At 63.9% G+C, this 27,242-nt stretch overlaps 1 protein-coding gene across 1 annotated transcript in view; it reads left to right on the top strand.

Moving 5' to 3' along the window:
* Window positions 1–27,242, top strand: part of SLX9 (SLX9 ribosome biogenesis factor) — a 28,937-nt gene extending 1,695 nt beyond the window's left edge. The window contains exons 2-9 of the mRNA XM_077755359.1: window positions 3,107–3,179; window positions 3,397–3,505; window positions 16,800–17,030; window positions 18,273–18,304; window positions 19,895–19,928; window positions 21,056–21,206; window positions 24,941–25,012; window positions 26,031–27,242. Of these exons, the coding sequence (XP_077611485.1) occupies window positions 3,107–3,179; window positions 3,397–3,505; window positions 16,800–17,030; window positions 18,273–18,304; window positions 19,895–19,928; window positions 21,056–21,206; window positions 24,941–25,012; window positions 26,031–26,154 (826 nt within the window). The 3' untranslated portion in view covers window positions 26,155–27,242. The remainder of the gene's footprint in view (window positions 1–3,106; window positions 3,180–3,396; window positions 3,506–16,799; window positions 17,031–18,272; window positions 18,305–19,894; window positions 19,929–21,055; window positions 21,207–24,940; window positions 25,013–26,030) is intronic.

The following is a 27,242-nucleotide window of genomic DNA, read 5'->3' as shown; positions in this document are numbered from 1 at the left end:
AAAGATAGTTTTGCTGGGTATAAGATTCTTGGCTGCTTTAGTCTTTCCACACTGAAATGTAGTCCCTTTGCCTGCTGGTCTCCATCGTGTGTGAGGTCAGCTGTGGACCGTTCCAGGGTCCCCCGTACGTGAGCTCAGCTGTGCATGGTTCCGGGGCTCCCCATATGTGAGGTCAGCCATGCGTGGTTCCGGGGTTCCCCATACGTGGGGGGCCAGCTGTGTGTCGTTTGGGGCTCCCCGTATGTGAGGTCAGCCATGCATCGAACTGCTTCTAGGGTGTTCTTTTTCTTTGCCAGTAAACGGGGCTCTGCTATGTCTCCATGTAGCTCTCCTACTTACTCCACGTGGAGCTTCTTATCCTACCTGGAGTCTTTGAGCTCCGTGTGTGTCGGTTAGCGTTTTCCTCAAATTTGGTGAGTTTTCAGTGATTATTTCTTTGAATACTTTTCCTGCCTCTGTCTGTCTGTCTGTCTGGTACTTCCTAGGCTCACCCGCAGGCACATGTCTGGTGCTCTGAGTTCATTTCCTGAAGGGCTGTCTGTGAGGCTGTTTCTGTTCATTTTTCTCTAAGACCTGTTTTTTCTTATGTTCTTTTGTAGGGCTCTGTTCTTTTTCTCTTTTTCCTTCAACTTCTTGTTGGCTGAGCTGTGGTGGGGGCGGGGTGGGGTAAGGGATTGGAAAGTCTATCCACCTGCAAGGTCTAAGGTCAAGTCTGTCTCTTCCCTTTGGACCTGTAGTTGACCTTGAGTAGTGGGGCTGCAGCTCCCCCTGCTGGCGCCTGGACTCTCTTTATTAATCTTCATGGTGATGTACTGTGGCAATTGGGTGGGGGTGCGGGGGTGTCTGCCTGGTCACTGTACTTGTTCGTTGGCCTGGCTCTGAACTATGTGAAGTCTGCATGCAGCCTCTCATCTCCCTGCTCATGTTCTTTTGTTTTTATCCTTCAAGCCGACTGCCTGGGTAGGTCTGAGCCACTTTTTGGTCAAAGATTGTGCTTGAGCCCACTTGTCCCATTAGGTTTTTGCTTTTCACACTGGATATGTGTGTGTGGCTCAGAGCCTGTTGTCACAGTTTCAGGGCGTTTTACATTTTGATCCACTTTCATCCAGGGACTAGCAGCTTGGAGATTCCCTCTGCCATTCCTGGCCCTGCACAGCCTTGACCTTCACAGAGATGCCGCTGCCGGGAGTTGCCCTGGGCCACACCAGCTTACTGTTGAGCCAGTGTTTGCCCAGAGGCTGTGCTTAGGCCCCTGTGCCGTCGGCCTTCTGCCCCATGTTATGTTTGGTTCGGGGAGCGCTTTCTCGTGTGCCCCGTCCAGCTCCGATTGCCCTCGGGGGCAGCCGAGACCTCCACGGTTGACCATTACCTACAGGGCGCTTGGCTCTCTTTCTGATGTGGTCTCTGTGAAGCTTCCACTCTCTCAGTTCTTACCTTGTTGCTGCTGGTGTTACTGAGCCACAAGCACCCCCACTGTCTGCCTGGATGCCCTGTTTTCAACAGCACCTGAGGCTCGAGTCCCCACGTTCCATGCAGGACTTCTGTGCCCACACGAGGACGGGGGCAGGGACAGCCTCAGCTTCTCCCTGTTGACACCCCCTCTACAAGTGGGCGCGGGGGGTGGCCCCTCGTCGTCTTCTCGGCTTGTTACGGCCCATAGAAGCTGGGGTGGGGGGTGAGAATTGCTGTCCTCAGCCTTCCCGGCCTCAGGTGGTGCTTCGGTCGAGCAGTGGGGGCGGGGGCGGGAGAAGGGACCCCACCGCCTGGCTCACCTTCTTGGACCAGAGAGCCTGTGACACAAGGTGGGGGGTGGTCAGCAGCTGGGAGCTGGGGAACCGGAGCAGAGCTCCCAGGGAGTTTCCCTGTAAGGTGGGGGCGGAGAGCAGGGCTTAGCTCCTAAGCCGTAGATTCTGTTCTGTGGTTTGTTTTTTTCCTTTTAATGTTTGTTTATTTACTTTGAGAGAGAGCGAGCAGGATGGGGGATTTGGGGGGAGGAGGGGTAGAGAGAGGGAGGGAGAGAATCTCAAGCAGGCTGCACGCTCAACACGGAGCCCAACATGGGGCTCGATCCCACGACCCTGAGTTCCTGACCTGAGCTGAAACCAAGAGTGGGGTGCCTAACTGAGCCCCCCCAGGCACCCCAGTAGATTCTTTCTGTTCTTGATGAGGTCTTTAATTTTCTTCAGTTAAATGGTTGCTGGGAGACAGTGTGCCGCACCCCTCTCCCTGCCCACCTGCCGGAGGTTTCCTGTGCCGGCCGGGATTCCCATGGTGGGCAGAACCCTCCCGAACTCAGGGCTCCAGCCAAAGGTGGAAGGAACCGCCCACCGTGAGTGTGGGTCGGCATCGGAATGAGATGCTGTGAGGGCAGAAAGTGGACTCATCAGGCGGAGCCTGTTTCAGGTGTAGCAGTAGGAGGAGTGGGGGAAGGAAACCTCGGGGACACTGAGCAGGCGAGAAGGACAGGCAGCAGGTGGCCCTTGTAGAGAAGAAGAGCGCGGACGGGGAGCGGGCGGGCCCCGGCGACCTTGTGACCCTCCACAGACATTTGGACGCCGCGGCGTCGGTACCTGTCCCAGTCCGTTCCCAAGCCCTGAAGCGGTGAGAGGTGCGGCGCCACCGTGGACTGGGCCCGACCGTGCGGAAGGAGCGCGGATGGGTGTGCGCGCCCCCGCGTGGGCGGCCGGGCCTGCACCCTGCGCTCCTCTCCCGTGGCTCCTCAGTGGCAGGAGGGCCCTGCTGGGCTGCCTGTGGGAGCTCGGGGCTGCCAGCCCCGCGCCCTGGGCTACCTCCCCCCCACCCCCGCTCCTGTCTCGTCTGTGACTCCCTGGGGGTCAGTGCTCCGGTCGGTCGCTCTGGGGTCCCTGCCCTGGAGCTGGGACCTGGAACGAGCCGGGTGGGCCTGGGGTGGGCTCAGCAGAGCGTGACTGGGAGGGCTCTGAAGTCTCCCCGCGGGGAGAACGTGGGCCGGAAACTGACCTGGGGAGAGACGGTTGAGGCGGAGCTGTGGCTGTGAAACAGGGAAGGGAAGAGTGAGATGGTGCAGGTTCGGAAGGAACCCGGCTCCTGTCACAGTGCTCCTGAACGGGGAGCTCGTACTTCACAGTCCCTGCCAGCCCCGAGTCTGGTCTAAGACGTCCCCACGCCGGGAGCAGAGCCCTCTTGGTGGTTGGAGGCAGGTGGGAAGAAGTGCCGCGGAGAGCCCCAGGGTCTGGGCTCCCACCGGCTGGGCTCAGCCCCGGGGGTTGAAGGTTGCCTCCCCCAGGCCCTCCGAGCAGGGGCTGGCCCAGCCTCGCTCACCCAGAGGCCCCGAGGGCTCTCCCTGCTTTGTGTCCAGCCTTGTGTCTGCATTCCGGAGCCACGGAGAAGTCTGACATCTTCTCCTTTCCTTCTTAGGAATGGGCTTTCGTGAACACTGATGTTTTTGCCGGAACCACAATAGACCCCAGCGCCTTGGTGCAGAAGCTGGACCCAGACACGAGGAGCGTCGCGTCCGTCAGGAGAGGTAGGAGTGTGCGCCCTGGGCCGGCTGTCTGTAGCGCTCACGTGTGGGCCGGGGCAAACTTCAGGTTAACCTGTACACTGTAAGAAGGCTTTTTATTAATGGAAAAATGTAAAGTACTAAAGTAGAAAGAACGGTAAAAAGAACTCATGTACCCATCGCCCTATTTCAACACACACTGGATTATTTTGTAGCAAACAGTGTTTCACTTATAAAATCGTTTTTTCTTTTCAAAGTTTGTTTATTTGAGAGAGAGCAAGTGAGAGCAAGCGAGCAGGGGAGGCACAGAGAGAGAGGGAGAGAGAATCTCAAGCAGGCTCCTCTGTCAGCACAGAGCCCTACTCGGGGCTCTAACTCACCATTGTGAGATCCTGATTTGAGCCGAGATCATGCCTGACGGACTGAGCCAGCCCCATGCCCCGTCCTCAGGAGTTTCTTAAATTGCAGTTCCTCCCCCAGAGCAGACGTGTCTCCCCCTGCGTGCCACCTGTGGCCTCTCCGCCACCCCGTCCCACCTCCCCCTGTGGTTGTGAGGCTGTTGGTCTTCTGTCCCTTAGGATGGGCTCTGCCTGGTTGGTCCAATTGGTCTGGGCCAGCGTGCCGCCTGCCTCTTGGGACACCTGTCTCTCCCTGCGCAGGCCGAGCGCTCTGTGGAGTGGGGGCGGGGGAGTGGTCAGGCGGGAGACAGGGTGCTTGGCTCGCGCTCTCACCTTCTTGTTTGTCCCCATGGTGAGTGTCGTGTTTGTGGCTGCACAGCTGGAAGCCTACAGCCCAAGGTCGCAGGGGCTCAGCCTGGGGTGACCGAGCCCAGCCTGACCTGTTGTCTGATGATGAGCCCTGGGCTCTTGCCACTTGCTGTGGCCCTTAGACATCGTCCCCGCTGGGGTCGCAGTGGGAGCAGCCTCGAGTGTGTGGCTTTTGTTCCTGTGGCAGCTGGCAGACATCTCAGTGGGAGCCGCATCCACTGAGGTGCAGGGCACCCAGATTCCCATGCTCCTGAGAGGGGGCACTGCAGGGGTGAGGTCAGCCAGGCCATCCGTGGGCGCTGGGGCCCCGAGTCCTGCGCTGGCCTCTGGCCTTCCGTGGCAGGGTCTCTGTGAGGGGCCGGCTCCGGGCGAAGACCCCGGGCAGAGCGTGGGAGAAGCCCTGTGCGTGCCGGCGTCTCTGACAGTCTGGGGGGAGTGCAGGGGACAGGGCGTTTGTGCAGGTGGAGACCTGCACTGGACCCTGCTGATCCATGTCGTTGGCTGCTGGACTCTGGAGCGTCTGCTTAGCGTGGCATCTGCCGGGCAGGTGTGCCCCGTGGCCTGCCTCGGTCGGCTGGCTCTGCGAACCACGCTGGCCGGGGGGGGCTGGCGCACCTTGTCCCCTTCATGGATGGTGTGTGGTGGCAGGGGTGACAGCGTAGGGGCTGAACTCCCCTTGGCTGGGTTCAGAGTCACAGGCCCCACCTGGGAATGGCCGCATGCTCTCTCTGGCACTGCCGGCTGGGTTCCCACTCACTGTCCAGTCCCTNACAGTTGTCTCCTCTCCTCCCTGCCTTTCCTGCACACGGTTGGGGAAGTGGCTGAGACCGAGCTCCCACCTTGCGGTATCCGCAGCCAGGACCCCACCCAGCCCTGCTGAGCCCGGTTTTCTTCACTCTCCTGTGCCCTCTGNAAAGGTACTGGCCACTAGCCTGGCGGCTCCTGCTTGGGGCCACAGGAGCTCAGGAGCCCCTCCCGTCTTTTCTGGTCTCCTCTTGAAGATCCTGGACCCCAGACTGGTCCTCCCAGCTCCTGGCTCTGCACGGCCAGGTCCCTGCGGTTCCCGACTGGGTCCTAGCAGCCCCTGCAGTCCCGTGGCTGCCTCTGTGGGAGTGCCTGCAGCGGAGGCGCCTTGGTGCGTCAGCTGACCTGCCCGCAGACATGGGACCCTGCGCTCCCGCGTCTCTGCTCAGCGGTCCTGGGTCCCACGCGGAGACGATGGGCCATGTGTTTCCCTGGGTGCGAGCAGGGGCTGGTGGCCTGGGGTAGGCGCAGGCCCTGGAGAAGGTGGCATCTGAGGACTCAGCTGCTGCTCGGTCACCTGCTGGGCCACGAGGCCGAGGGCGTCTGTCGGCCTGGCTTAGCGCGGACGTGTCTCTCCCACAGCCCTCACGCTGGGCCGAGCCACAAATAGAACTGCTGCCTGCCTCCAGCCGGGGGCCACGCTGTGCGACGGGTGTGTTCCGGAGGAGGCCAAGCCTGCCTGGGGTCCATCCCCTGGCGTGGACAAGTGCCGGCTGTATGTCCCCAGCATGTGCACGCCTGGGCCCCTACCCCGACGCGCACACGTGCCCCCCCTCCCCTCCTGTGGACTTGTGCTTGCGCACGGGGGCCTGTTTGACCCTGGGCGCTTGGTTGGTGGCCTCTTTCCTGTTTGTACATAGAGCCTTGGGAGCCCTGCTGGCCCGGGAGCCGAGTCTGTCCCTCCTTGGGCCCACTTTCCATTCCAGGCAGGGGTGCTGAGCTCCCTTGTGGGGGACCCACTGGACTCTCTGTGGTGGCCTGTGGGCTCCTGGGGCACCATGTGGGGGCAGGAGGATGTGGTGTAGAGGCAGAGGCCACCCCAGTTCCTGCTGCAGGCAGCTCCCCACCCCCGGCAGAACCCGGCTCTGCCCTGGGGGCCAGAGCCTGTGGGCTTGTGGGTCTGGGTGTGAAGTGGCTTCGAAGCTCCTCTGCGTCCATCTTTGCAGGCCCAGGGCAGGTCCGGGGTGAGTGGCCGGCTCCTGTGTCCTTCCTTGCCCGGGATACCCTGAGCCTGTCCTGTTTCTGGCTGCGTCGCCCTCTGTGCCTCAGAGTCGCAGGAAAACAGCACAGTCCGTTGTCACACGGGCACCCGTACTCGGGCCAGGACTCCGTCCTGCGGCCTGGGCAGTGCTGGCCCCAGGACTCAAGCGCACAGAGGCAGGCAGGCCGGGGCAGGCCTGGAGGAGGACCGGCCTGGTTAGGGGTGTGGGAGCGGAAGGCTGGGAGGGAAGAACGTCAGCACCCCCACAGAGCACGCTGGAGGGCGTGGAGGCTGCCCGGAGGTGCTGGGGGCTGACAGGGCTGTGGTGGGAGAGGGTAGGGGGGAGGTGCTGGTGAGTGCACTGGGGCAGCCCCAGGCTGTAGTGGGAGGGACCTTGCTGCAGGGACCCTGGAGCAGAGCAGTGTGTGCCTCTTCTCTTGATCTCCTGGGTCCGTGGCTGCAGTTGCTGTGACCTTGGCTTTCGCTTGGGAGCAGGTGCAGGCGTGGAGGCTGTCCAGCAGAGGGCGGCAGAGCTGCGTCTCCTCTTAGGCCAACCCCGGGCTCGGGAGGCTGGCCCTGCCGCCGGGAGAGGAGCTCCTCTCCCCGTAGTTCTGGGTGTTGTCTTCAGGGAATTTGTAAAGCTCCCCCTTCAAGGCCTTTTCCTCCTCCAGCGTGAAGGAGGGGTGTCCCCTCCAGAGGGTTTCGTTAGCCCTCCCCACACCACCTCGAATGGGAAACTCACAGGAGAGGGGGTTCTTGCTCTTTGGGCCCAGGCCCAGGCCAGGAACACAGGGGCCTTGCTGGTGGCTGCCTGGGGACAGCTTTGGCTGAGGGGGTTTCCTCGTGGGCCTTTGTGCCCGCTGCAGGGGTGCCCCGGAGGCCTTCAGTGGGCCGTGCTGCCCACCCCTTGTAGGTGGCTGCAGGCTGCTGGCTGTGAGCTCCCTGCTGACACCTGGGCCCCTCTTTGGCTCCTTGCTGTGGGTGTGGGCCCTGGGCAGGAGCGCCCCCACCCAGCCCCTGGGAGCGCACCTGCTGTGTCCCATCCCGGGGCACCCCGACTCGCAGGCCCAGCCCTGGGAGGAAAGCTCTTCTGTCTGGGCCTGGGGGCCGCTGGAGGGCGGCTGGCCCACAGTGTCCGCGGTGTGGCAGGAAAGGTCCGGTGCCGCTCTCGCCTCGGTCTGCCTCCAGCCCATTATTTTCACAGCAGGGAGCCGGGGAGGGCCCTGTGGCGATGGTCCAGATACTGCCTGGGTGCGAGGCTGGGGGGCACGGGCCTGGTTCCCACTCCCTCTGTGGTCGGGGTTCGGAGGAGGCATGGGGACGTACTGTGTCCTTCCTCTCTGCTCTCGCACCTTCAGCCAGAGTCTGGACGGCTCTGCATGGGGGGCCAGCCGTGGGAGGACCTGGTGGTGCCCGTGGGCGCGGCGGCCTGGCCGCATGAGGACGTGTGTGTGCAGTCCGTGCTGACGGACGAGGAGCCCGGGAGGCTGGGGGCATGGCAGCGCCCCGGAGGGCCTGCGGCTCGCCCTCTGCCCATCCCGCTCCTGCGCCCGTCCTTCCTGAGCAGCGAGGGGGCCGAAATCTGTGGCTGGTGGGGGGTCTGGTGCCTGAGGAGGTGTCTGTGCCCGGCCAGAGCCAGGTAGGCGTAGTGTGGTGAGCGCCTGCTGAACATCGAGGCCCGCCTGGCCTGGGCTCAGAGTGAGCAGCGGGCAGGCCCCGGCCAGACCCTGGGTGTCCCTCCTGCCCGGCTCCAGGCTCTCTCTCTCTGGGTCCCGTCTCAGAGCCATAGCCGAGCCCCTCCTCCCGGTGTGGCCCAGCACGGGTGACCCAAACGCCAGCAGTGCTGCCCAGCCCACAGGGGACAAACCCGGAAGGCCTGGGCTCAGTGTGAGCCACAGCAGGGTGTAGGCCCCACCCGTCACGACTCGCACCTGGTCCAGGGCCGCAGGGATGCTCATGGCCCCTCTGAGCCAGGAGCCCCTCCATCCTCCCATGAAGGGTCTCTGGCTTGGCTCAGGGTGGACTCAGGTGAGTCTGTGTGCACCTGTGTGCACCCCCGGCACAGTGCAGGGGGATGGCTGTGGTGAGCCGGGCGGCACCCCGCAGGACTGAGGTCCGTGGGAAAGAGGACCAGGACCACAGGCCACGGGAGCCACGCTGGAGGGCCTCGGGGTGCCTGTTGGCTGAGGGCCCAGGTCTAGGTCTGGGTCAGGTGCAAGCCCTGGGGTTGCTCACGCACGGTGCCTGCGCTTGCCTGTGACCCTTGGTAGCTCTGTACCCGTCCCATCCCGACCTGCGCCCGAGCGGCTCCTGTGGCAGCGAGCAGGGCTGGGGGAGGACCCGCCGTGTTGGATGCTCCGTTGTGTCCCTGGGGGTCTGGGGGCCTGGGGGTCGAGCTCTTCTACTCAGGGAGCCATGACTTTCCGTCCTCTCAGCCTGGCATTCTTGCGGGCAATGTGCTGCGGGGCGGGCCTGCCCTGGAGTTTCCGCAAGGCCTCCCGCTGGCACTGGGGGGGTGGTTTCCTTCATCGAGTGAGGAGTGAGCCGACTGGAGCGCCGGCCCAGGCAGCATGTGCTTCAGAAACGCGCGCTGCGCTCTGGGCGGGTGGTCAGGACCCAGCCGCTGCCTCTCGTCCTGCCCCCTTTTCTGCCCGAGGCCGTCTGTGATTGGCTCCTTCATCTGCAGGAGGGGCTGCTGGGGGCCCGTGAGTTCATCCTTGGAGACCTCAGATTGCAGAGCGTGGCCCCCACAGGTGACAGGGAGGCCCGTTTTGGCCCCCTCTCCTGCTCTATCCTGGAGCACGTGCTGGCAACCCCTGTGGGCAGCACAACGGGCTGAGTGTTCATCAGACTGAAGCAGCTGGCTGGATTGAAGCTCCTTAGGACTGACTTAGACACGTGTGGTGAGGATCAGGTGTGGGCGGGGTGGGGGCAGCTGTTCGAGGGCCGGCGTCTTGCTGCAGCTGACGTTTCCACCCACTGGAGGGGCACCGAGAGCTGGGGGCCTGCTCTGGAGTCTGGGGGGCACGGGGGGCCGGGCTGTGAACGGTGCTCTTCTGTTCTGGCCGAGCTGCTGGCTCCGTGGTGGCGGGGCTGGTGCATGAACGGGCGCCCCGAGTGCCCTCCGTGCAGAGCCTTCCGTGCTGAGCCCTGGCAGAGACTTGGGAGGTGCGGCTGGCCTCCCCCGAAACTGCCTTTGTGAAAGGTGGCTCTTCAGGATTGGAGAAGATGGTGTGTTACAGGAAAGACTAAAGCCTGCTTCTGCCACCAGGGACCGCTGTCCCTCTGTCCCTGTGTGGCGTGCTGTATCTGTGACCTCCCTGTGCACACAGACACACCTGGTCAGGCTGATGTCACCTGGTCCCTTTCAGGAATGGCCAGCGGGCCCCTCGGCCCAGCTTGTGTCGCTGCCCTTTGTTGGGACAGGGTTCCCGCCTTGCGGGGCAGGCCTCCTGGGGGACGTGTGCCTGGGGATCGTCCCAGGTGCCTCCTGGGAGGCTGGTGGGACGCCCACGCCGGTGGCCTTCCTGGCAGCGGCGAGACGTGGCCGGCCTGTGAGGAGGGACGGTGCTCCTCAGGGCCGTCTGCCGTGGGCACGGGGGTTTCTGGAATTGTGTCCCGGGCTCTTCCGTTGGCAGAGTTGGGCCTGGTCGCAGGCGGGTCCGCGGGTGCCCCTGAGAGCCTTCTCTCCTCTCCCCCCACTCCAGAACCTTCCTCCCAAGGGGGCCGCTGTCTTTACAGTGCCGTCTACCAGCAGTGCTCTTTGGGCCCGATTGGGCGTGTGGGGTTATACGGCCGTGGGGGTCATTCGGTCGCAGCGGGTGCTGCTCCCCCCAGGGCACGGCGGTGTCGGGGGCTGCTGGACACGCGGGCTGCTGCTTCTACACCTGGTCCTCTGGGTGCGGGGTGAGGAGCTGTTTCAGGTGCTCGGCACCTTCCTGCTGCGCAGGGAGCCCCCGTCTAGTCTGCTGTCGCTTGTGTCATGGGCGACTGCGAGGCGGCCGGTCGGTCCTCCACTGGATCCTGCACCATCGGCACTTAGTGCCCGCGGGCCCGGCAGCTGCCTCCCTTCCGGCGCCTGTGCTCCCGTCGGCTGCTTTCCGCGGCCCCCAGCAGGGTGCCCAGCGGAGCCTGAGGCGGGGGCTCCTGGCCTCTTCCCGCTTGGTGGGTCCTCACGTCCCTGCGCTCAGAGGGAGGCACGTCACACAAACGGGTGACGGCTGGACCTGAGCAGGGCCTGCGCTTGCCTGTCTGCCCGTGACTTTCCCGCCCGCCGTGCGGGCTCTGCAGCGGCCGTCTTCGGGGAGGGCACGTGTGGTCTCGGCGAGGCGCCCCGAGCAGGGCCTGTCCTTGCCCTGCTGCGGGACCGTGCCGGTGCCCGGTACACGGGCAGGGGAGGCCAGAGCGTGCCGTGTGCACAGTGCTCGGGGCGCCCTCGGGGCGGCTCACCCGCTGCCCCCTTCCTCCAGCCCCTGCCCGAGGGAGACCGGCCTCGGCCCGAGCATCCCAGGGCGGAGGCGCCGCCTGACGCAGGTTGGGCTGCAGGGGTGCTGTCTGCGGGCCTCCTTCCCTGGGAGGAGGGGCCCGTGGCGATGAGCCGTTAGCCTCGGGTGCTGCTCGCCGGCCCTCTGGCTCCATTACCTGGAGGGCTCCCCCGCCCGCTGCCGCCTGCTGGCGGCCTGGAGACGGTGACGGAGATGCGCCAGCTCGGCGGGGGGGAGGGGTCTGGGAGGAGCAGACAGGAGGTGAGCCCGGTCGCGCTGGGGTGGGGGGCCTGGCGCCGGCAGGACGGTCTGCTCCGAGGGAGCACGGCGGAGGGAGCACTTCCCGCGGGTGCCGGTCCTGGGCCCGCCCGAGGGTCTGGCGCGGGCCCCTCTGCGGCTGCAGAACCGAAGCCACCGCTTGCCCATCCGTCTTCAGCCCTGAGAGCAGGCCGGCCGGCTTATCCTGCGTTTTAACGTTAGCACTGGGTGCTCAGGGTGTTGAGTCCTCCCTCCTGACGTGCGCCACGGTTCGGGGCGTCGTCTGGGGACAGGTCTTCACCAACAGAAAGGCGGCTTTGGCAGTGAGCCTTGCTGGGTGTGTGTTTGGAGATATGTTGAGGTGGCCTCTCTGGTTGATAACCTTGATGCTCTTCTTCCCAGACTTTGTGTCTGATTAGGGCAGGTTGTCCCCCAGCTTATTTATATCTTTGCCGCGTGTTTCTGGAGGCTGTCTCCCTATGGGCGCAGTGGGTCCTGAGGAAAACGGAGAGACCAAGGGAAGGGAGTCCAGCTGCACCGTCTGTAGGTGGCCTCCCGTCCCAGCCCTGCTGTGCGGGGAGCACACGCCTTCTGTGTGTGGCTGTGTCTCCGGCCACCTGGTGCGGGCCAGTCACCCCTCTCCCGGAGGGCCCGCGGCTCGCCCACTGACGGCTCCCTTCCTGGGGTAGGGGTCATGCCGCTGCCCTCCCTAGTGGGTGTGGGTTGGGAGCGTGTCACACACTAGCAGGGAGACTCCGTGTTGGGACTCTGGCGTGGCCGTCCCCGGCCCCTCGTGTCCCTGAGTGCTGGGCGTGGCTGCCCATCAGCACCAGGCACCTTGCTTCTCCGTGAGGCCGTCGGGCCTGCCGTGTGAGGGCCGTCGTGTCCGCCATCCTTGTGCTGGTAAATGTCTGTAGACGGACACGTAGTGGTGGCGTCGCCGAGTCAGGTGCACAGACGTTTAAAAGCCAGTAGACGGTTTTGGGAGTCGAATGGCCCCTGGGCCCCCGGCCCGCATCCCCAGCCCCTGCCTGTGGCCCTGGGTATTGGTGCCCCTGCCCGGGGTGCCTGGGGACCCGACACAGGAGCCTGTAAAACCGCGAACGTCAATAGATGTCGCCTAACGGGCTTCTAGAGACGCCGCCTTGGGGAGCTCCCGCCCCAGCCAGCCGACGCTGACTTCAGTCTCTGCTCACCTGCAGGGTGAGCCGTGGGGGCCGGTTTGTAAACTGCACTTCCTTGAGTTCCATCAGCCGCGCTTCCACATACGCACCCCGTTTCTGCACTGTTATTCCTTTAGGCTGTTCGTCTCTTTTATGGATTCAGAAAAGCTCTTTCCATAGGAAGGAAACGGCCTGTTGTGTGTAGGTGCCGCTGTCAGTCGTGCCTTCTGAGTTCACAGAACTCGCTTCTAGAAGGTTTCAGCTTGTATGTAGTTAAGCTGCTGTTTTCTTTGTGTCTTTTGACTCATTTGTGTTTTTTGCAGTATTTTATGGTTTTGTATTTTATTTATATATTTAATTCACTGGGATCTTATTTTGATGTCCAGAGGGACGGGACCGATTCCCACTTTATCTCCCCCAAATGTGTGTCTTAGGTGTGGCGGGAGCCTCGGTGTCCTGAGAGGCCTTGTCCGCGGGCTTCGTGTCCCCAGGCCCCTTGGGAGCAGTTCTGACACCTGCGGCCGCGTGCCTAGTGTTTGTACACGTTTGTTGGTGCCGCAAAAGCAGCTTCGTGATTTACAGAAAACTAATTGTATTGACTCTTCTGCCCGTTCCGCGACAACAGACAGTGTGTGACATGCGGTAACCATGTCCTCCCTGGACTCCACGCTGGGGGCCCACGTCACACACGGACAGCAGGCTGCGGCAGAGGCGGGCCGCTGGGCCGGCCACACGCGCCCTCGCCCAGCTCTGCTTGCTTTGTGCTTGGCCCCCCAAAGGCCGGTGCGCCGCAGCAGCGTTCCTCCCGCCGCACACCCACGTCTGGCCCGGGGAAGCCGCGTCTTGCCCGCAGCCCTTCCCATCGGAGCAGCCCCTCCCTGCGTGTGCGCCCGCACCTCCTCCCCAGGACGCCTGCAGCTGTNTTGGGGGTCGTAAGTATTGTGTTTCGGTTCTGGAGAGTTGCCCCGATCCTTCGGATGAGCGTGAGCTGTTTGCTGGGTCCCGGACACCCTGGGCTGGCCAGGCCTCCCAAGCCTTGGCGTTCCGCACCTGCTCCAGTGAGCAGTGCTGCCCCTTTGTCACACGTCAGAGATGCTGCTGGACACCTCCCCCACCCCCCCAGGGCAGCTGGACACCTCCCCCCACTCCCCTGGGAGCTGGCTGACTGGGGGGTGGGGGAGTGAAGGTCAGGCATGCCCAGAACCATGGCCCTGAAAGAGACTGGGGCCCAGATTTGCACGCAGTACTTTAACCCCTGCTGGACGGCGGGGAGGCCGGCGCTGTGGCGCCCAGCCCTGCGTTCTGAGCCTGGTGTTTCTGCCATCGTGGGTCACGGAGGTGACTGGAGATCCCATCCGCTTACTTCGTCCTGAGCATCAGAGTGGGGGCCGCCCGCGCCCACAGCACTCTCGGGCCCGTCGGCCTTGGCACGGCACGTGTCGTCGTGCTCTCCGCGGGGTTCAAGGCAGGCTCCGCCTCTGGGCCTCAGCGTGTCCCTCAGTGAAATGGCGCAGCCGTCGGCAGGGCTTCACGTCTAACCACCGCCTGCACAGGAGGCTGACGGGTGGGGTGGGGGTAACCATGCGCCAGGGCAGAACTTGGCGACGCTCCGGGGCTGTATCTGAAGCGGGCGCTCCTAGATGGGGCGTGAAGTGGTGCCCCGGGTCGCTGGACCCTGTGGGTGTGTCCCTGTGTAGAACCAGCCTGGCAGTGCCATGGGGCCACGGCCTGACCGGGATTCCCGTCCACCTGGGAGAGGCGTCCTCGCTCAGAGGGAAGCGGGTGGCCTGTCCTGTGTTGAGCCCAGGGGGTCCCGATGTGGGGCCGTGATAGGGGCTTGGTGCTCGGACTGGAGAGGAGTGAGGGCTTCCGGGGTAGTGGACAGGACCGGCCACCTCTGTCCCCCTGGGCATCCTCTGACCCATCTCCGCCCGTTCTCCTGGGGTGTGTCCCCCACGGACTGTGGTGCTAGTGTTCAGGGGGGTCCCCTTTCACAGTGTTTCCGTTGGCTCAGGACCTGGGGGCACTCTGGTGGGCAGACAGCAGTCCCCAGGCCTGGGCGCAGGGGTCACGGCGGCTGCCGGAGAGGGTGAGGTTTGCTGTAAGTGACCGGGGTCGGAGGGGGGGCAGCTGGAGGCACTCCACTTCTTCACGGTGTCCCTCCCCTGTGTTTGAGGATGCGTCACAAAGTCTGCACGGAGCCAGGTCCCCCTCCCCTGCCAGCACCTGGGCGCTCCCGAGAGAAGCCCTCCAGGGGGGCCTCCGCTGGGGCAGCGTGGCTGGGGTGGTTGGCCCCTTCTGTCCCCCCTCTCGCCCCCCCCATTCCGAGCTGAGGGTGACTGGGAAGTCACAAGGCCTCGGCTCCCTGGGGACGGAGGGAGGGGCCGGGCGGTGGAGGGAAAAGTAGGTCAGCGCCGGCACGTCCGGCAGCTGGGACGCGAGGCCACGGGCAGGCTCTTAGTCTCGGGGAGGGATCGAACCTCCCCGGAGTCTTGGGCTTGAAAACGGGTTTGGTGCCCGTCCCTGAGACGACAGTCTGGTTTCACAGGCCCCCTCCTTCAGACGGGCCTGTGTCGGGATGTGTACTAACAGCAGCAGAGCCTGTGTGAGGTGGAGACAGAGCGGGACACGCGCCCTGAGTGGAGTAGGCCCTGGGCTCCCACCGCCGGGGCCCTGGGGAGGCCAGTTAAGGCCAAGGCGGTGGAGCCGGCCCGGGGGCTGCTCTCTTTTCAGAGCAGGGGGAGGCAGGGAGCCTGTCGGCAGCGCTCGGAGTCTGCTGGCCCGGCGCCCTCCCGGCCCGTGTTCCCACGCGCCGCAGCCCTGACGTGGGCCGGAGGCGGGCTCGGCTCTGCCCTGGAGCCTGGCAGCGGTGCTCGCCACAGCCCCCAGGTCGGGCCGGGCTCCGGTGCGATACGCCCACGGCAGCTCTGCCCTTCCCCTGGTCAGGAGACTTCCAGAAGGGTGGCCATGATCTCTCGGGCTTTGTGTCGTAAATGTACAGATCATGCCGGTTACCCTGCCCCCCCCACCTACCCCGTCCACTGGAGGAAGGTGAGAGGGCCTCCTCTGGTGGGCGTCCTGCCGCCCGGGCGTGCCCCGGCCCGGTCCCCACGTCCTGCCCTTGGAGAAGGAAGGGCTGGAGAGGGGGTCCCGGCACCGCCTGACATGCCAGCATGCCCATCCTCGGGGCCACAGGGGCTTCTGCCGACACGGGCGGCTGCCTCTGTCCAGCTGGGAGCCCGTGTCTGGTCAGTGTGGCACAGGCCCCGGTGGCGGCAGCTTTGGCCTCCCCTCATGCACCTTTGAGGGCAGGGGCTCCTCTGTCTTGCCCCCGTCCCGTCCGCCTGGCACGGAGGAGGGGGCCTCGCTGGGGTCAGCAAGCCAGACCCAGGAAGCCCCGGGTCCTGCAGCCAGGGCCGCGTGTGACTTCTGGGCTCTGTGAGGCTTCAGCGCTGTCCCGGTCCTGTGTCTCCGGGACCCTCCAGGACGGTGGTCCCTGGGGTGCTGGCCTGGTGGGCTCAGCTGTGCCGCTGCCTTCTGGTTCCGCTCATAGTTCCCGTGAGCAGTTCCTCTGAGCCCGGGTTCTCTGCTCTGTGAAACAGGGCTGGTTCGTAGGGTCCCCGCCAGGGACGTGCCCTGAACACCAGCAGGGTTGTCCAGGTAGTCAGTGAATAGGGTCACGGCCCTGTCCCCTTCCGTCGTGGGCCCCGGTGACTCCGGCTGGCTCTGCAGCTCCGGGGCCGTGGGCAGGCGAGCTTCCCGCCTGGCTGGGGGCGGCAGCGCGGCGCTCTGCGTTGCTCCCGGGAAGGAGGCCGTGCAGGTGGCTGGGGGGCCGGAGCAGACACCACACCCGGGCCGCCCGGATCCCGAGCGTTTATTCCCTCGTGGTGCAGAGGTTGGGATCATGGCGGGGGGCACCCCCTGGGGCCCTGGTCCTGGGCACACAGACGGCCACCTTCCCCGAGCCCTCTCGTCCCTGCGCCGGCTGTGTCCTGATCTCTCAGGGGGACACCAGTCACGTTGGGCGAGGGCCACCCTACTTCTACCTCAGTCACCTCGTTAAAAGACGTGTCTTCAAATACAGGTGTGCTCTGAGGTCCTGGGGTGAGGAGTTGAGCCCGTGCATTTGGGGCCACCGTAGTCCGCAGAACGGGGAGGTGCAGGCCCCATGGGGCACGACGGCGAGGCCACCCGCTGCCCAGGCCGGGAGGCGTCACCATGTGGTGGGACAGCGGGCGGGCCCGTTGCTGGGGGAGCAGGAGAGGGGACGGGAGGGGACAGCAGCGGGGACAGGAGGGGACAGCCAGCCCCCAGAGGAGGCGCTGTGTGAAGAGAAGCGGGTTTTCCTCACTACGGCGGATGGATTTGGTGATAAGATGCAGGACCACCTCTCGCTTAGACCCAGTTCCCCCGAGACCCCTTGGCTTTGGGCAGCACCTGTGCAAATGGCGGCCGGCGGGGCCCGTGCTTCTGCCCGGCCGGAAAGCGCACGTCTCCTCGTGAGCTGTGTGGCCTCCCTGGGACCCTCCCGGAGGCCGCCCTGGAGTTGGGGCGGGAGGACTTGCTGGGGAGGCCCGCCCAGGGGCCTTGAGGGGCACGGGTGCAGGGCTCCACTCACCCACCCCTGTGCTCTGTTCCCAGGTGCGGACGCCCGGGCCATTTTGCCCAAGAAGGAGAAATTGAAGCTGAGGCGTGNGGGGTCGGCGTGTCAGCACGCACGTGACCCTGCTTGTCATGAGTGTGTCACTGCAGAACCGCTCAGCGTGTCCATGAGGTCACCTTCCTGCTGGCGGTGCCCTCCGGACCCTTCTCTGGGCCGGGACGGCGCAGTCCTTCTGTCCGAGGCCCCCGCCGGCCGCCGCGCCACGCCCGGTGCCCCTCTTCCCTGCGGTCTTCTTTGGAAAACGGGGTTCTTATGATGCTGGAAACTCGCTGATGGTTTTCTGAAGAGTTTCTTGTGAGGATTGTTGTGTAATTTTTTTTATTCGCATTTTAGTGTGATTCTGGTTGACTTTTAAAAATAACTTGTAACATTCTGTATATTTTCTCACGGTTAAAACTATTTTTTTCCTCGAAGGTATTTTTTGTTTATTTTGAGCGGGAGAGAGAGAGAGCGCGCACGAGAGCACAGCTGCGCGCACACGTGCGGGGGAGGGGCAGAGAGAGTCCCAAGCAGGCTCTGTGCTGTCAGTGCGATCCTGAAGTGGGCCTTGAACCGCTGACCCTGGGGTCATGACCTGGGCCAAAATCAAGAGTTGGACGCTCAACAGACTGAGCCACTAAGGCGCCCTCCTTGAAGACTTTAAAGAAAATGTACATTTTAAATTTTCTAGAGAAACTTGTCAGTTTCTGATTATTTTTTGTCACTTTGCAGATGTTCTTAAGGAAGTGTTTCAGTCATTGATACTGTTTGTCACAGCCCCTGGCATGGAGACGGACACTCTGTGGGCTAGGTTTGGAAAGCTGGCAGACGGTGCCCCGGGGCGCCGCACGGGTCTGGGCTACAGCGTTTAGAGGACGTTTAAGATGTTCTTCCCGTGCTGGCTGCTCTCTTTGTCTCGCTGCTTGAGTCTGTCTTGGCCACGCGTACTTTCCCGTAAAGCCCGCTCTTACCAGCTCTCTGCCCTCGCTGCAGAGGGCTGCCGGCCTCTCCTCGCCACACCTCTGCGCTTGCACCCCCGCCTTCAGCCTCCGTCCCGGCCGTGTCCACCTGCTGCTTCTGCTTTTCCGTGTCCGAACTTCTTTGTTTCTGTTGTTTGAACACACTGTTTTTGCTTTCTCAGGGTTTGGGTTACTGAGCTCGTGTGTGTTACAGTCGTGTGTAGGAACGGGGGCCGTGCTGGCCGGGGTTAGTGTTCTCTCATGAGCCGGGGGTGTCCCGGGAGATCTGATGCCACCCACCTGGACCTGACATGCACACTGTCTGTCTGTCCGCCGCCTTTGTCTGACGTTTTCTCCCGGACGGTTCCGCTGCGGCGCAGCATCTGTTGACGGTTGTTTTTCATTTTTGTTTTGAGGTGACGTTGGGCACGAAGCGCCAGTCGGGGATTTGTGACCGGTGCACACACGTGTGTAACCGGGGTCCCTTTAAGACCCACGCGCCTTCCCACGCAGTCCCCTCGTCCCCCACTGTCGACTGCCCGCAGGTGACCACTGTCTCTCTCGAACCTCCCTAGATTGTACCGCTCGGGCCGTCGCACAAGTGGAATCTTGTTCGATGAACTCTTCGCGTCTGGGTTTCTCTGCTTCACGTGGTGTTGCACGTCCTCCCTGCCGCGCGTAGCTGTGGCCGCGCCCTTCTGTCGCGGAGAAGGATTTCTTTATCTGGACGTGCCGTTTGCTACCCACTTCCCTGCTGATGAGCAGCTGGTCTTTTTTTCTCTTTTTAGCTGCTGTGAAAAAGGCTGTGAACATTCTCCACAGGCCTCTTTGTGGAGTGTGTTTGCACTTCTCTGGGATGAGTAGTTGGGAATGGGACGCAGGGTCACGGGGCGGGTGTATGCTTAGCCTTATAAGCAACTGCCAGACGTTTCTCCCGAGTGGCTGGGCCATTACACCCTCACTGGCCACACCACACCCCTGCCGGCGCACAGTGGCCTGCGTCTCCGGGCTCTCATTACCACAGGCCACCCCCGGCTTCCACAGCGTCTCCAGTCGTGTGGTTTCGTGAGGCCCTGTGCCTTCTGTTCCTGAGCTCCAGCCCTGGGTCAAGTGCACGTGTCGCAGATTTTCTTCCAGACTGTGACTTTCCTATTCATTTTCTTAACAATTTAAGTTTGTTGATTTATTTCGAGAGAGAGAGAGAGAGAGAGAGAGACAGCACAAGTTGGGAAGGGGCAGGGAGAGAGAGAGAATGAATCCCAGACAGGCTCCACATTGCTCAAACCCACGAACCGTGAGACCCGAGTCAGATACTTAACTGACTGAGCCACCCAGGCGCCCCAAGTAAAAAAAAAAATTTATTTTAGAGAGATAGCATATACACGAGGGGCAGAGAGAGAGAATCTCAAGCAGGCCCCACACTCAGTGCGAAGCTCAGTCCCACGACCCTGGGGTCGTGACCCGAGCCAAAATCAAGAGTCAGATGCTCAACTGACTGAGCCGCCCAGGCGCCTCATCAGGCTAGTTTTAAATTAAACCATTTAGGATGAAGGCATGTTAGTCTCCGGGAACCTTCCAGAGCCCCCAGCCAAGGGGGAGGGGGAGGGGCAGGAGGAGCTCCCCCCTCCCCCCAGAAGCACTCAGAACTTGCTGCTCTAGACCACACAGTTGGTAGAATGGACCTTTCCTTGTCCGTCTTTGCTTACAAGCGGGCTGGCCGTGAGATCGCCCCTGGGGACAAGCGCTGTGTGTGGTCTGTGAGGTCCCAGCACAGGGTTTACTTGGAACAAAGATGGTGGGGGAGCCTGTGAGTGGAGGGGAGGCCCCTACCTACCTGGCCTGCAGGGAAGAGGGGGCCTTCAGTGCCAGAAGAGGGTGTGGCAGGGTCCGGACCTCGGGGGACACTCCAAGCAGGCACCTCTGCCCCCCTCCCTCTGCGCCCATCTCCAGCTCTGAGGCATGAGCGGCTCTGGGGCTCAGTGCAGAATCGGGGGAGAGCCGGCTGGGTGGGGACCGTGGCGATGGTGGTGAAGTCACCCCGCCGAGAGCTGTCTCCCTGGGGTGCCTGTGCCGAGCCCGTTGGCACAGAACTGACACCCCCTTAAATTCACCTTTCTTACCCCCTGTGCCCCCAGGCTGTAATGAACGGGCGCTCAGATCTGAGGATAGGTAATGTTTCAGTCCCACTTAGAAAAGTTCCAGAACTGTTCAGGGAACAGGGAGAAAGCTGAAGACCTCATTCACAGAATTGGAAGCAGCTTTAGGCTCTGAGCTGTCAGCACAGAGCCTGACGCGGGGCTTGAACCCACGAACCATGAGATCATGACCTGAGCTGAAGTCGGACGCTTAACAAACTGAGCCCCCAGGAGGCTCCGCGTAGTAAATTCTCTCACCTCCTTGTGGAGTTTCTTGTGATGGTGGCCTTTCTGTGGACCCAGACCCCTGCAGCCCTGACAGATGTCCCTGTGATGCACTGTCCTTGGGTGCCTCGGACACACTCCAGCTACATAGCACGTGTTACTCACTTAGAGCGCTTCCAGCTTGGATTGGCCAACACGTGTGAGGCTGTGTGCAGGGGTCCCCCTGGAGCCCTCGGTCCCCGCCCGCTGTCCTGGGACGCTCCCCTCTCGGGGAAGAGGCGCCTGGTACCCTCTCCTGGGCAGCATGAGGAGCCCTGACGTGGCCTCCTGTGAACCCCTACGGTCCGGGGCATTGAGGGCGGCTCGGTGCACGACGGGGTCTGCAGGTGGAGCCGTCCTTGTCCCCTGGGGCCTCCGGGACCTGGTTGGGGCAGCTTGTGTGTCTCTGACGTTGGAGGAGGCGGGTTGGGCTCTTCAGAGCCGGCCCTGGGCAGCCGAGGGGCCTGGGTGGGCGTGCTGCCCTAGCGCCGGGCTCCTGTCTCTGGGGCCTCCCTCGGGGCTTCTCCCAGGTAGCCGAGGGCTCGCAGCTTCTGCCAACTCCTCCCGCGGGGCCTTCTCCGACCTCACGCTACCAACTCCGCTACATGGGGACCCTCCCTCCTGGTCCCAGGAGGCACTTGGGGAGCGCGGGAGACCTAGGTGACTCGCTGTTTAAATCCTCGTCCGTTTGCCCACTTCTCACTGTGCGCCCTGCCCCTGCCCCCCGTGCGCAGCGGCCACCGCGCTAGGGTCCCTTTTGAACACCTCCGTGCCTGTGGCTCGGTCTCGTCGCTCTGCCTTTAGGAAGTGCGCCTCCGTGGCGGGGTGCCGCCTGCCCCAGCGCCCAGGGCGCTTCGTGCCCTGCTGGTCTCGCTCACCCTGTCCCCCCTTCCGCAGAGATCGAGGCCATAAAGCTGGCGGAGCAGAAGCGCAAGGCAGAGCGGAGGCGGAGGGCCACGGTGGTGGTGGGGGACCTGCAGCCCCTGAAGGACGCCCTCCCCGAGCTGCTGGAGCTGGAGGCCTGCGGACGGCCGCCGCGATCCGCTGGGTGAGTGTCGTGTGTGGCGGCCTCGGGACCTCGGGGCTGGGAGTCAGGCCGGGGCCAGAGCGGGAGAAGAGACGGCGGAGGAGGCGCAGGCAGGCAGGGCCGCAGAGGTGCCTGGCCCCGCTGTCGGTGCAGCAGACTCGCTTCCCGGGACCGAGCCGCGGGGTCGGCAGGCGGTGGGGCCTCCCTCGGGCGCCATGTCGCCAGGAGGGCTGCTGCGTGGAGGTCCTTACGGTGGCGCCGCCGGGCTCCGTTCCTGTGTGCCCACTGCTGCGCTCCCTGGGACGCAGCCTGGCACCCCGTCCCGGACACGCATCCTGCTCTGTGCCTGCTGCGCGCACTTTGGAGAAGCCAGTCCCTCTGCCATCCCCTCCCCCTCGGGGGCTTGGGGGTGGGGGCGTCAGGCCGGTGCTCAGGGCCACTCGGCTGTGGAGCTGGAAGACCCCCGGCCAGCCCCTGGGGGAAGCACCTCGAACATCTGGTCTGGCACGGAGCCGGGAGTGGTCGTCACAGCCACGGCCTGGGCCGCAGACTCCACCCCGGTTCTTCCCCGGCACGTGCCCTTCCCCTGCGTGCACTTGTCTCACCTGAAGCGTGTGCTCGCCCCGGGCGGGAGCCGCCTGGGCCGCTGTGGCCGACCGTTCCCGCTCTCTGGGTGTGGGAAGGTCCCCAGCTGGCCTGGGGTCACTGTCCCTCCTCACGTGGGTCTTGGCCCCAGGGAATTGTGTGTTTGTTTGAATAGATGTTATTTTGAAACAGTTTGGAATTGCCGAATAGCGGTAAGAGGAGATGCAGAGACTTCCCACGCCCCTCACACCCAGCGTTCTGCTTTATAGCTTCTTCCCCGGTGCCTCGGAGCCAATATTGATACATAAATGATGCATTTAAAGTAGTCATGGAATAAACCCCATACTTTACGTTCAGGTTTCCTCAGTTTCCCCTGATGTCCTTCTTCCGCCCTGGCCCCCGTCCAGGACACCATGTGACCTTGATCCCATCCCTCTGCGTCTCCTCTGGGCTGTGAGTTTCCCCCATGGCCCTGGCAGCGTTGAGGAGGGCGAGTCGGGTACCTGGGGGTGTCCCCCGGTGGGAGTAGCCTGATGGCTTCTCATGGCTGGACTGGGGTCCCGGCTCGGTGGGTGGGGGACATGCCCGTCTCTCCCATGCGGCCCGGGTGGGTGCCGTCAGCGTGGCCTGTCACCGCTGGTGCTGGCCCTGGTCACCTGGTGGAGGTGTGTCTGCCAGGTGCCCCCCCTACGTGACCCCTTCCCCTCCCCGCACCGTCCCCTGTGGAAGGGGGTCGCCGTGCAGAGCCCACACCTGAGGAGTGGAGAGGTGGGCTCGGCCCCCCAAGGACGGAGCAGCCGTGTAGACAATGTGGGCTTCTCCTTCGGAGGAGAGTAAATACAGCTTACGTGTCGGTGCCCCCGGATCATTTACGGATGTCAGTCTGGACGCGCGCGTCTTTATTTTACACCGGCTAGAATCCAATACGACTTCCCCTTGCCGGGGCTGATCCAGCTCTGGCCACTGGGCGTGCCCTCAGGTGGCCCCTGGGTCCCTCTGATGTGCCCATCAGGGAGGCGTTGTGCTGTGTGTGAGCCAGTCCTTCCCGTCTGGGTCCCCGCGTGCTCCATGCTCACCTGGGCGTTTCCTGCCCGAGTCTAGAAAGGAGCCCTTCCTCTTTATTTTTTATGTTCTTTTTTTAATGTTTAATTTTGAGAGAGAGAAAAAGAAGGAGAGAATGAGCGGGGGGGGCGGGGGGCAGAGAGAGAGGGAGACAGAGGATCCAAAGCAGGCTCTGCACAGACAGCAGAGAGCCTCATGCGGGGCTTGAACTCATGAACCTACGAACCATGAGACCATGATCCAAGCTGAAGTCAGGTACTGAACCGACTGAGGAACTGGGTGCCCCTGGGAGCCCGTCCTTCCCGTCTGGGTCCCCACGTGCTTCAGGCTCACCCAGGCGTTTCTTGCCCTGCCCTATAATCACCTTTCTACAGGGACCTCAGTCCGTCTTGCTGTGCACGCCTCAGTGTGTTCCTGTGAAGTTATGGGGACAGTTGATAGACTTTCTTTTTGTTTCTTAATCTCCACGTGCATCTTGGGGCTTGAACCCATACCCCCAAGATCAAGGGTTGTACACTCCACGCCTGAGCCAGCCAGGCACCCTGAGGCCATCCTCACTCCTAACTCTGGCTCCAAGTCGGTGGGGGGGCCCGGGACCACTCTTAGGCTCAGTAATTCCCTGGGGCTCAGAGCTCCCCGAAGGCTGTTGGGTCCCTGTTCCTGGCTTGTCATGGCGAAAGGCTGAGATCAGCCAAGGGAGACGCGGGGGTCAGGGCTCAGGAGGGTTCTATGCGCCTCTCCCGAGGGGGCGGGAGGAGGGCACCACCCAGGGTGCAGGTGACGACACTCACCACAGTGTGCGCCCCACCCCCGGTGGCTGTGAGCATCGCCTTGGGTCCCTGTACCCGCTTCCCACCCGCTGTGCCCGCCCAGGAGCCCCCAGCCCCATCCCTCCAAGGGCGGGCCAGCCCTTCAGCGTTGAGCTTCCCCGCCTTCCCCGGGGCCGGCTTCCTCGGAGCCAGGGAGGAGGCTGAGCTGCTGGGGATAGGACCCAACCCCCACCCCCCACCCCAGAGCGAGTGGACGGCGCAGATGGTCCGGGACTGCTGTTGTGTGTGGGATGGCCTTGGGGCCCTGGGCACCCAGACCTGAATGCAGGGCTCCCCAGGCACCCACCGGGACACCCTGACCACGGCCCTGGGCCACTGGGAGCTTGTTCCACATCCGTGACGTAGCTTCATGGTGATGGCGGCAGGGAGCCCAGGGCCCTGGGCTGTTGGCGCACAGCTGCACGTGCTGTGTCCCCCGCCTCTGTCCGCCTGGGCACGGCACAGGGCTCCGGACATGAGCCGGCACGCCGACAGTCGTGCTGCTCATTGGGGGACAGTTAGCTTCTCTAGAAGTCGGTCCTCTGGGCACGACTGTTAGGCAAACAGAGGCCGTGTTTTCCTTTGTGAGGAACCGGGATGGGGGGCCCCATGCAGTTGAGCCACCAGGCCAGCGGACATAGGGGTGAGACCAACCGCTGTGTGGTCCTGCTGGCCTTGGCCACGGCACCCGCTGCCCCCCCCNTCCCGCCATGCCCGGAGGCCTGGCGACCATCCTGGCCTCCCACCCTGACAGGTGGGGGCCTCCCAGATGTGTCTACACTGACAGGGGGAGGGTGTGCAGACCTCAGTGGATTTCACCATTTTCTGGACGGTAGGGGAGGGGGTTGCTGGGGGGTGGCGCCCACCGCCTGGGATGCCTGCAGGCGCCCGGGTGGACACGGTGAGCAGCGAGAGGAGCAGAGCCGCGGTGGCCTGGGGCTGAGGGGGACTCGGAGTCAGGACGCACGTGGCCACCTTGGCAGGCTTGCCTGAGGGTGGGCACCCAAGTCAGCAAGCAGGTGAGGAGAGGCGGGCGCAGGTGCTGACTTGGGCCCAGGAGACGGGTCTTTCATTCATATTTTATCTGAAAACATGAATAAAGGATGAGGCCTCCTGGTCTGGAGACTAAATTTAGGTGTTGGCTCAGAGCTCTGGTTTTCTCGCCCTTCCTGCTGCTGGCCGTGTAGACCTGGCTCTCGGTGCCGGCTCCCCAGGGAGGTGGGCTGTGCTGGGTCCTGCGGGGACTCCCACGGTGGGGGGGTGCGGGGCCCCGTGCTGACCTCTCTGTGTCCCCAGCAGGGTGAGGGTGAGCAGCAGGCCCCGGCCCGCCGAGTTGAGCCGCATGAGCGCCACGCAGAGGCTGCAGCTGCTGTGAGTAGGGCCCACCTCCAGAATGGGGCTCCCCCGCCTCCACCCCATCTCCTCTCGTCACGCCCCCGGTGCTATCCAGCGTCCCGCCATGTGACCCCAAGCCTGGTCCCCTCGGGTGTCGTGGGCAGCTTGGCCGCAGCTCCTCTCATGGGCGTGCGGCAGCCTGTTCCTAGCTGGGTGGGAGAGCCCCCCTCTGCGGGCAGCAGGGGGAGTGGAAGTTTCCAGACCAGCGCTACCCGCTGTCAGGGGTCCCCCTTGGGGTCCAAAGCCCCCGGCCATCCCAGGCATCTTGGGAGCAGGTACCTGCTCGGGCAGTGGGCCCAGTGGGTTGGGTCTCCCTGTGGACAGCCAGGCGGGCACCTCGAGGTGGGGCCTTGCCCGCCCTGCCTCCGCCCTGCCCAGGCTGCCTCTGGAACTGCCATCCTGAGGCTGCAGACCTGGTCCCGAGTTTCCGTGCAGAGGTGTCATCCCCAGGGGCGCCCAGCAGACTCGAGCTGGCCCTGGCGCGTCTGAGAGGGGCTGGCTGGGCTCAGGACTGGCCAGCACTGTGGACTCTGGGGGCTTAGGACCTCCCCCTGGAGGAAGCCTTCCTGTCTCCCATCCTGCCTCCCGCCACAGCGCCCGTGAGAGAAGGGCCGGTCTCGGGCGGCGGGACTCGGAGGTCTGGTTGTGCAGGGCTGGAGGGAGGGGCAGGGCCCCTCTTCTGTGAGGCGGCTCCGCTCCCCACATCTGTGGCTGGGATGGGGGCCCAGAGGCCTCTCCTGGGGGAGGGGCCGGTGTCCCAAGCCCGTGGGTGCGTGCCACCCCTCATACTGCCGCTCCCCTGCCCACCTCCCCGTGGTGACCCGTAGGCCCCAGGTGCTCTGTCCCGTCACCCCGGGCCTGGCCTACCCACCCCAGTGTCCAGCCCTTCCCGCTCCCCGAGGCGCCTGGGTGTGGGGTGGCTGAGGGGAGGCGGTGCTGACACCTGAGGCGTGGGGGGCAGTTTGCTGACCTGCTCTGATCTCCATTCTTCCAGGGAGGAAGAAGAGGCCCGGTTTCGGGAGCTGCTGGCCAATCCGTCCTATAGGGCCAGCCCCCTGCTGGTCATCGGACAGCAGCTGGCCCGGCAGATGGGGCCGGATGGCGGCGGCCAGCTGTGACCCGGCCCGGAGGCGTGCCATGAGCCCCGAGGGTCCGCCCCTGCGTCGCCGCCCTGGGCCTGGCAGGCGGGCCCCACCGTGCGGACGATCGTGGCATGCTCTCTGGCAGCGGGCCTGCGGGCCCTCAGCTCGACCGAGCACCCAGCAGGCGTGAGGACCCCGAGCCGCAGGCGCGAGGACCCCGAGCGGCTCTACAGCCCGAGACGTGGCCACGTCACTCCTCCTGGTTGCCAGGGCTCAGCTGGAACCTCTCCTGCCTGCCGCTCTCCTGGCCCTGTCCCCACCGTGTCCCCCTTTGGCCCTGAGCCCAGGTTGGTCCCCTCCACCTGCTCGTGCGGTACGGGGCACAGGGCCACTGCCGTCCGCATGGCTGACCCGGGAGCACGATGGGTGTTTATTGCTAGAAGCCCAGGCTTTGGAGGCCAGACTGTGGGAACTTGGACGTAAACCCCGGATGGGAGGATGTGGAAGGAGCGCTTTTCCCAGCCAGAGGCCCTGAGCTCGTCCGGGGAGTGGGCTGTGCGGGGCCTTCGTGGCCACGGCCTGCGGGCTCAGCGGTGCTGGACACCCGCGGAGGCAGCTCTGCGCCCAGGGCAGGGCCTGGATACCCGTGCCCCTCACGGGCTGTGCTATGGGGGGTGGGCAGCAGCCTTGGGGTGCCGCCTCAGTGCGTCTGGGCGCCAGGCATTCTGGGCTTTGAGGCTGAGCCAGCATGAACCCCAGATATGTCCCCGGCCTCACGATTCACAGATGCCTGAGCGGCGTCCAGCAAGTCTGCCCAGGAATGGGTGGCTGAATGGAATGGGATCCTGGGCCCTTCTCTGCATGGGAGCACACGGTGTGGACACATTGCAGGGACGGGACACAGAAAGGGACAGATGAGACCACAGGGGCTGCACGCGGGAGTCCGAGTCCCCTAGCCAGAGGTCAGCACTGCCACCTCCCCGGGACCGCCCGGCCCTCTGGGACGGAGGGTGCGCTCTTGTTCTCAGCACAGAGCCCGCTGCTGTGTAGGTGAGATGAGTTGCCTACAAAGTGGTGTTTGTGACAGACTCGTTTTTGCAATAAAATAAGTGCTGGGAAAAACA

Source organism: Crocuta crocuta, unplaced genomic scaffold, assembly GCF_008692635.1.
Source record: "Crocuta crocuta isolate KB4526 unplaced genomic scaffold, BGI_CrCroc_1.0 scaffold675, whole genome shotgun sequence".
In the NCBI taxonomy this organism is placed as follows: Eukaryota; Metazoa; Chordata; class Mammalia; order Carnivora; family Hyaenidae; genus Crocuta; species Crocuta crocuta.
This window is presented reverse-complemented; position numbering and strand designations above follow the sequence as displayed.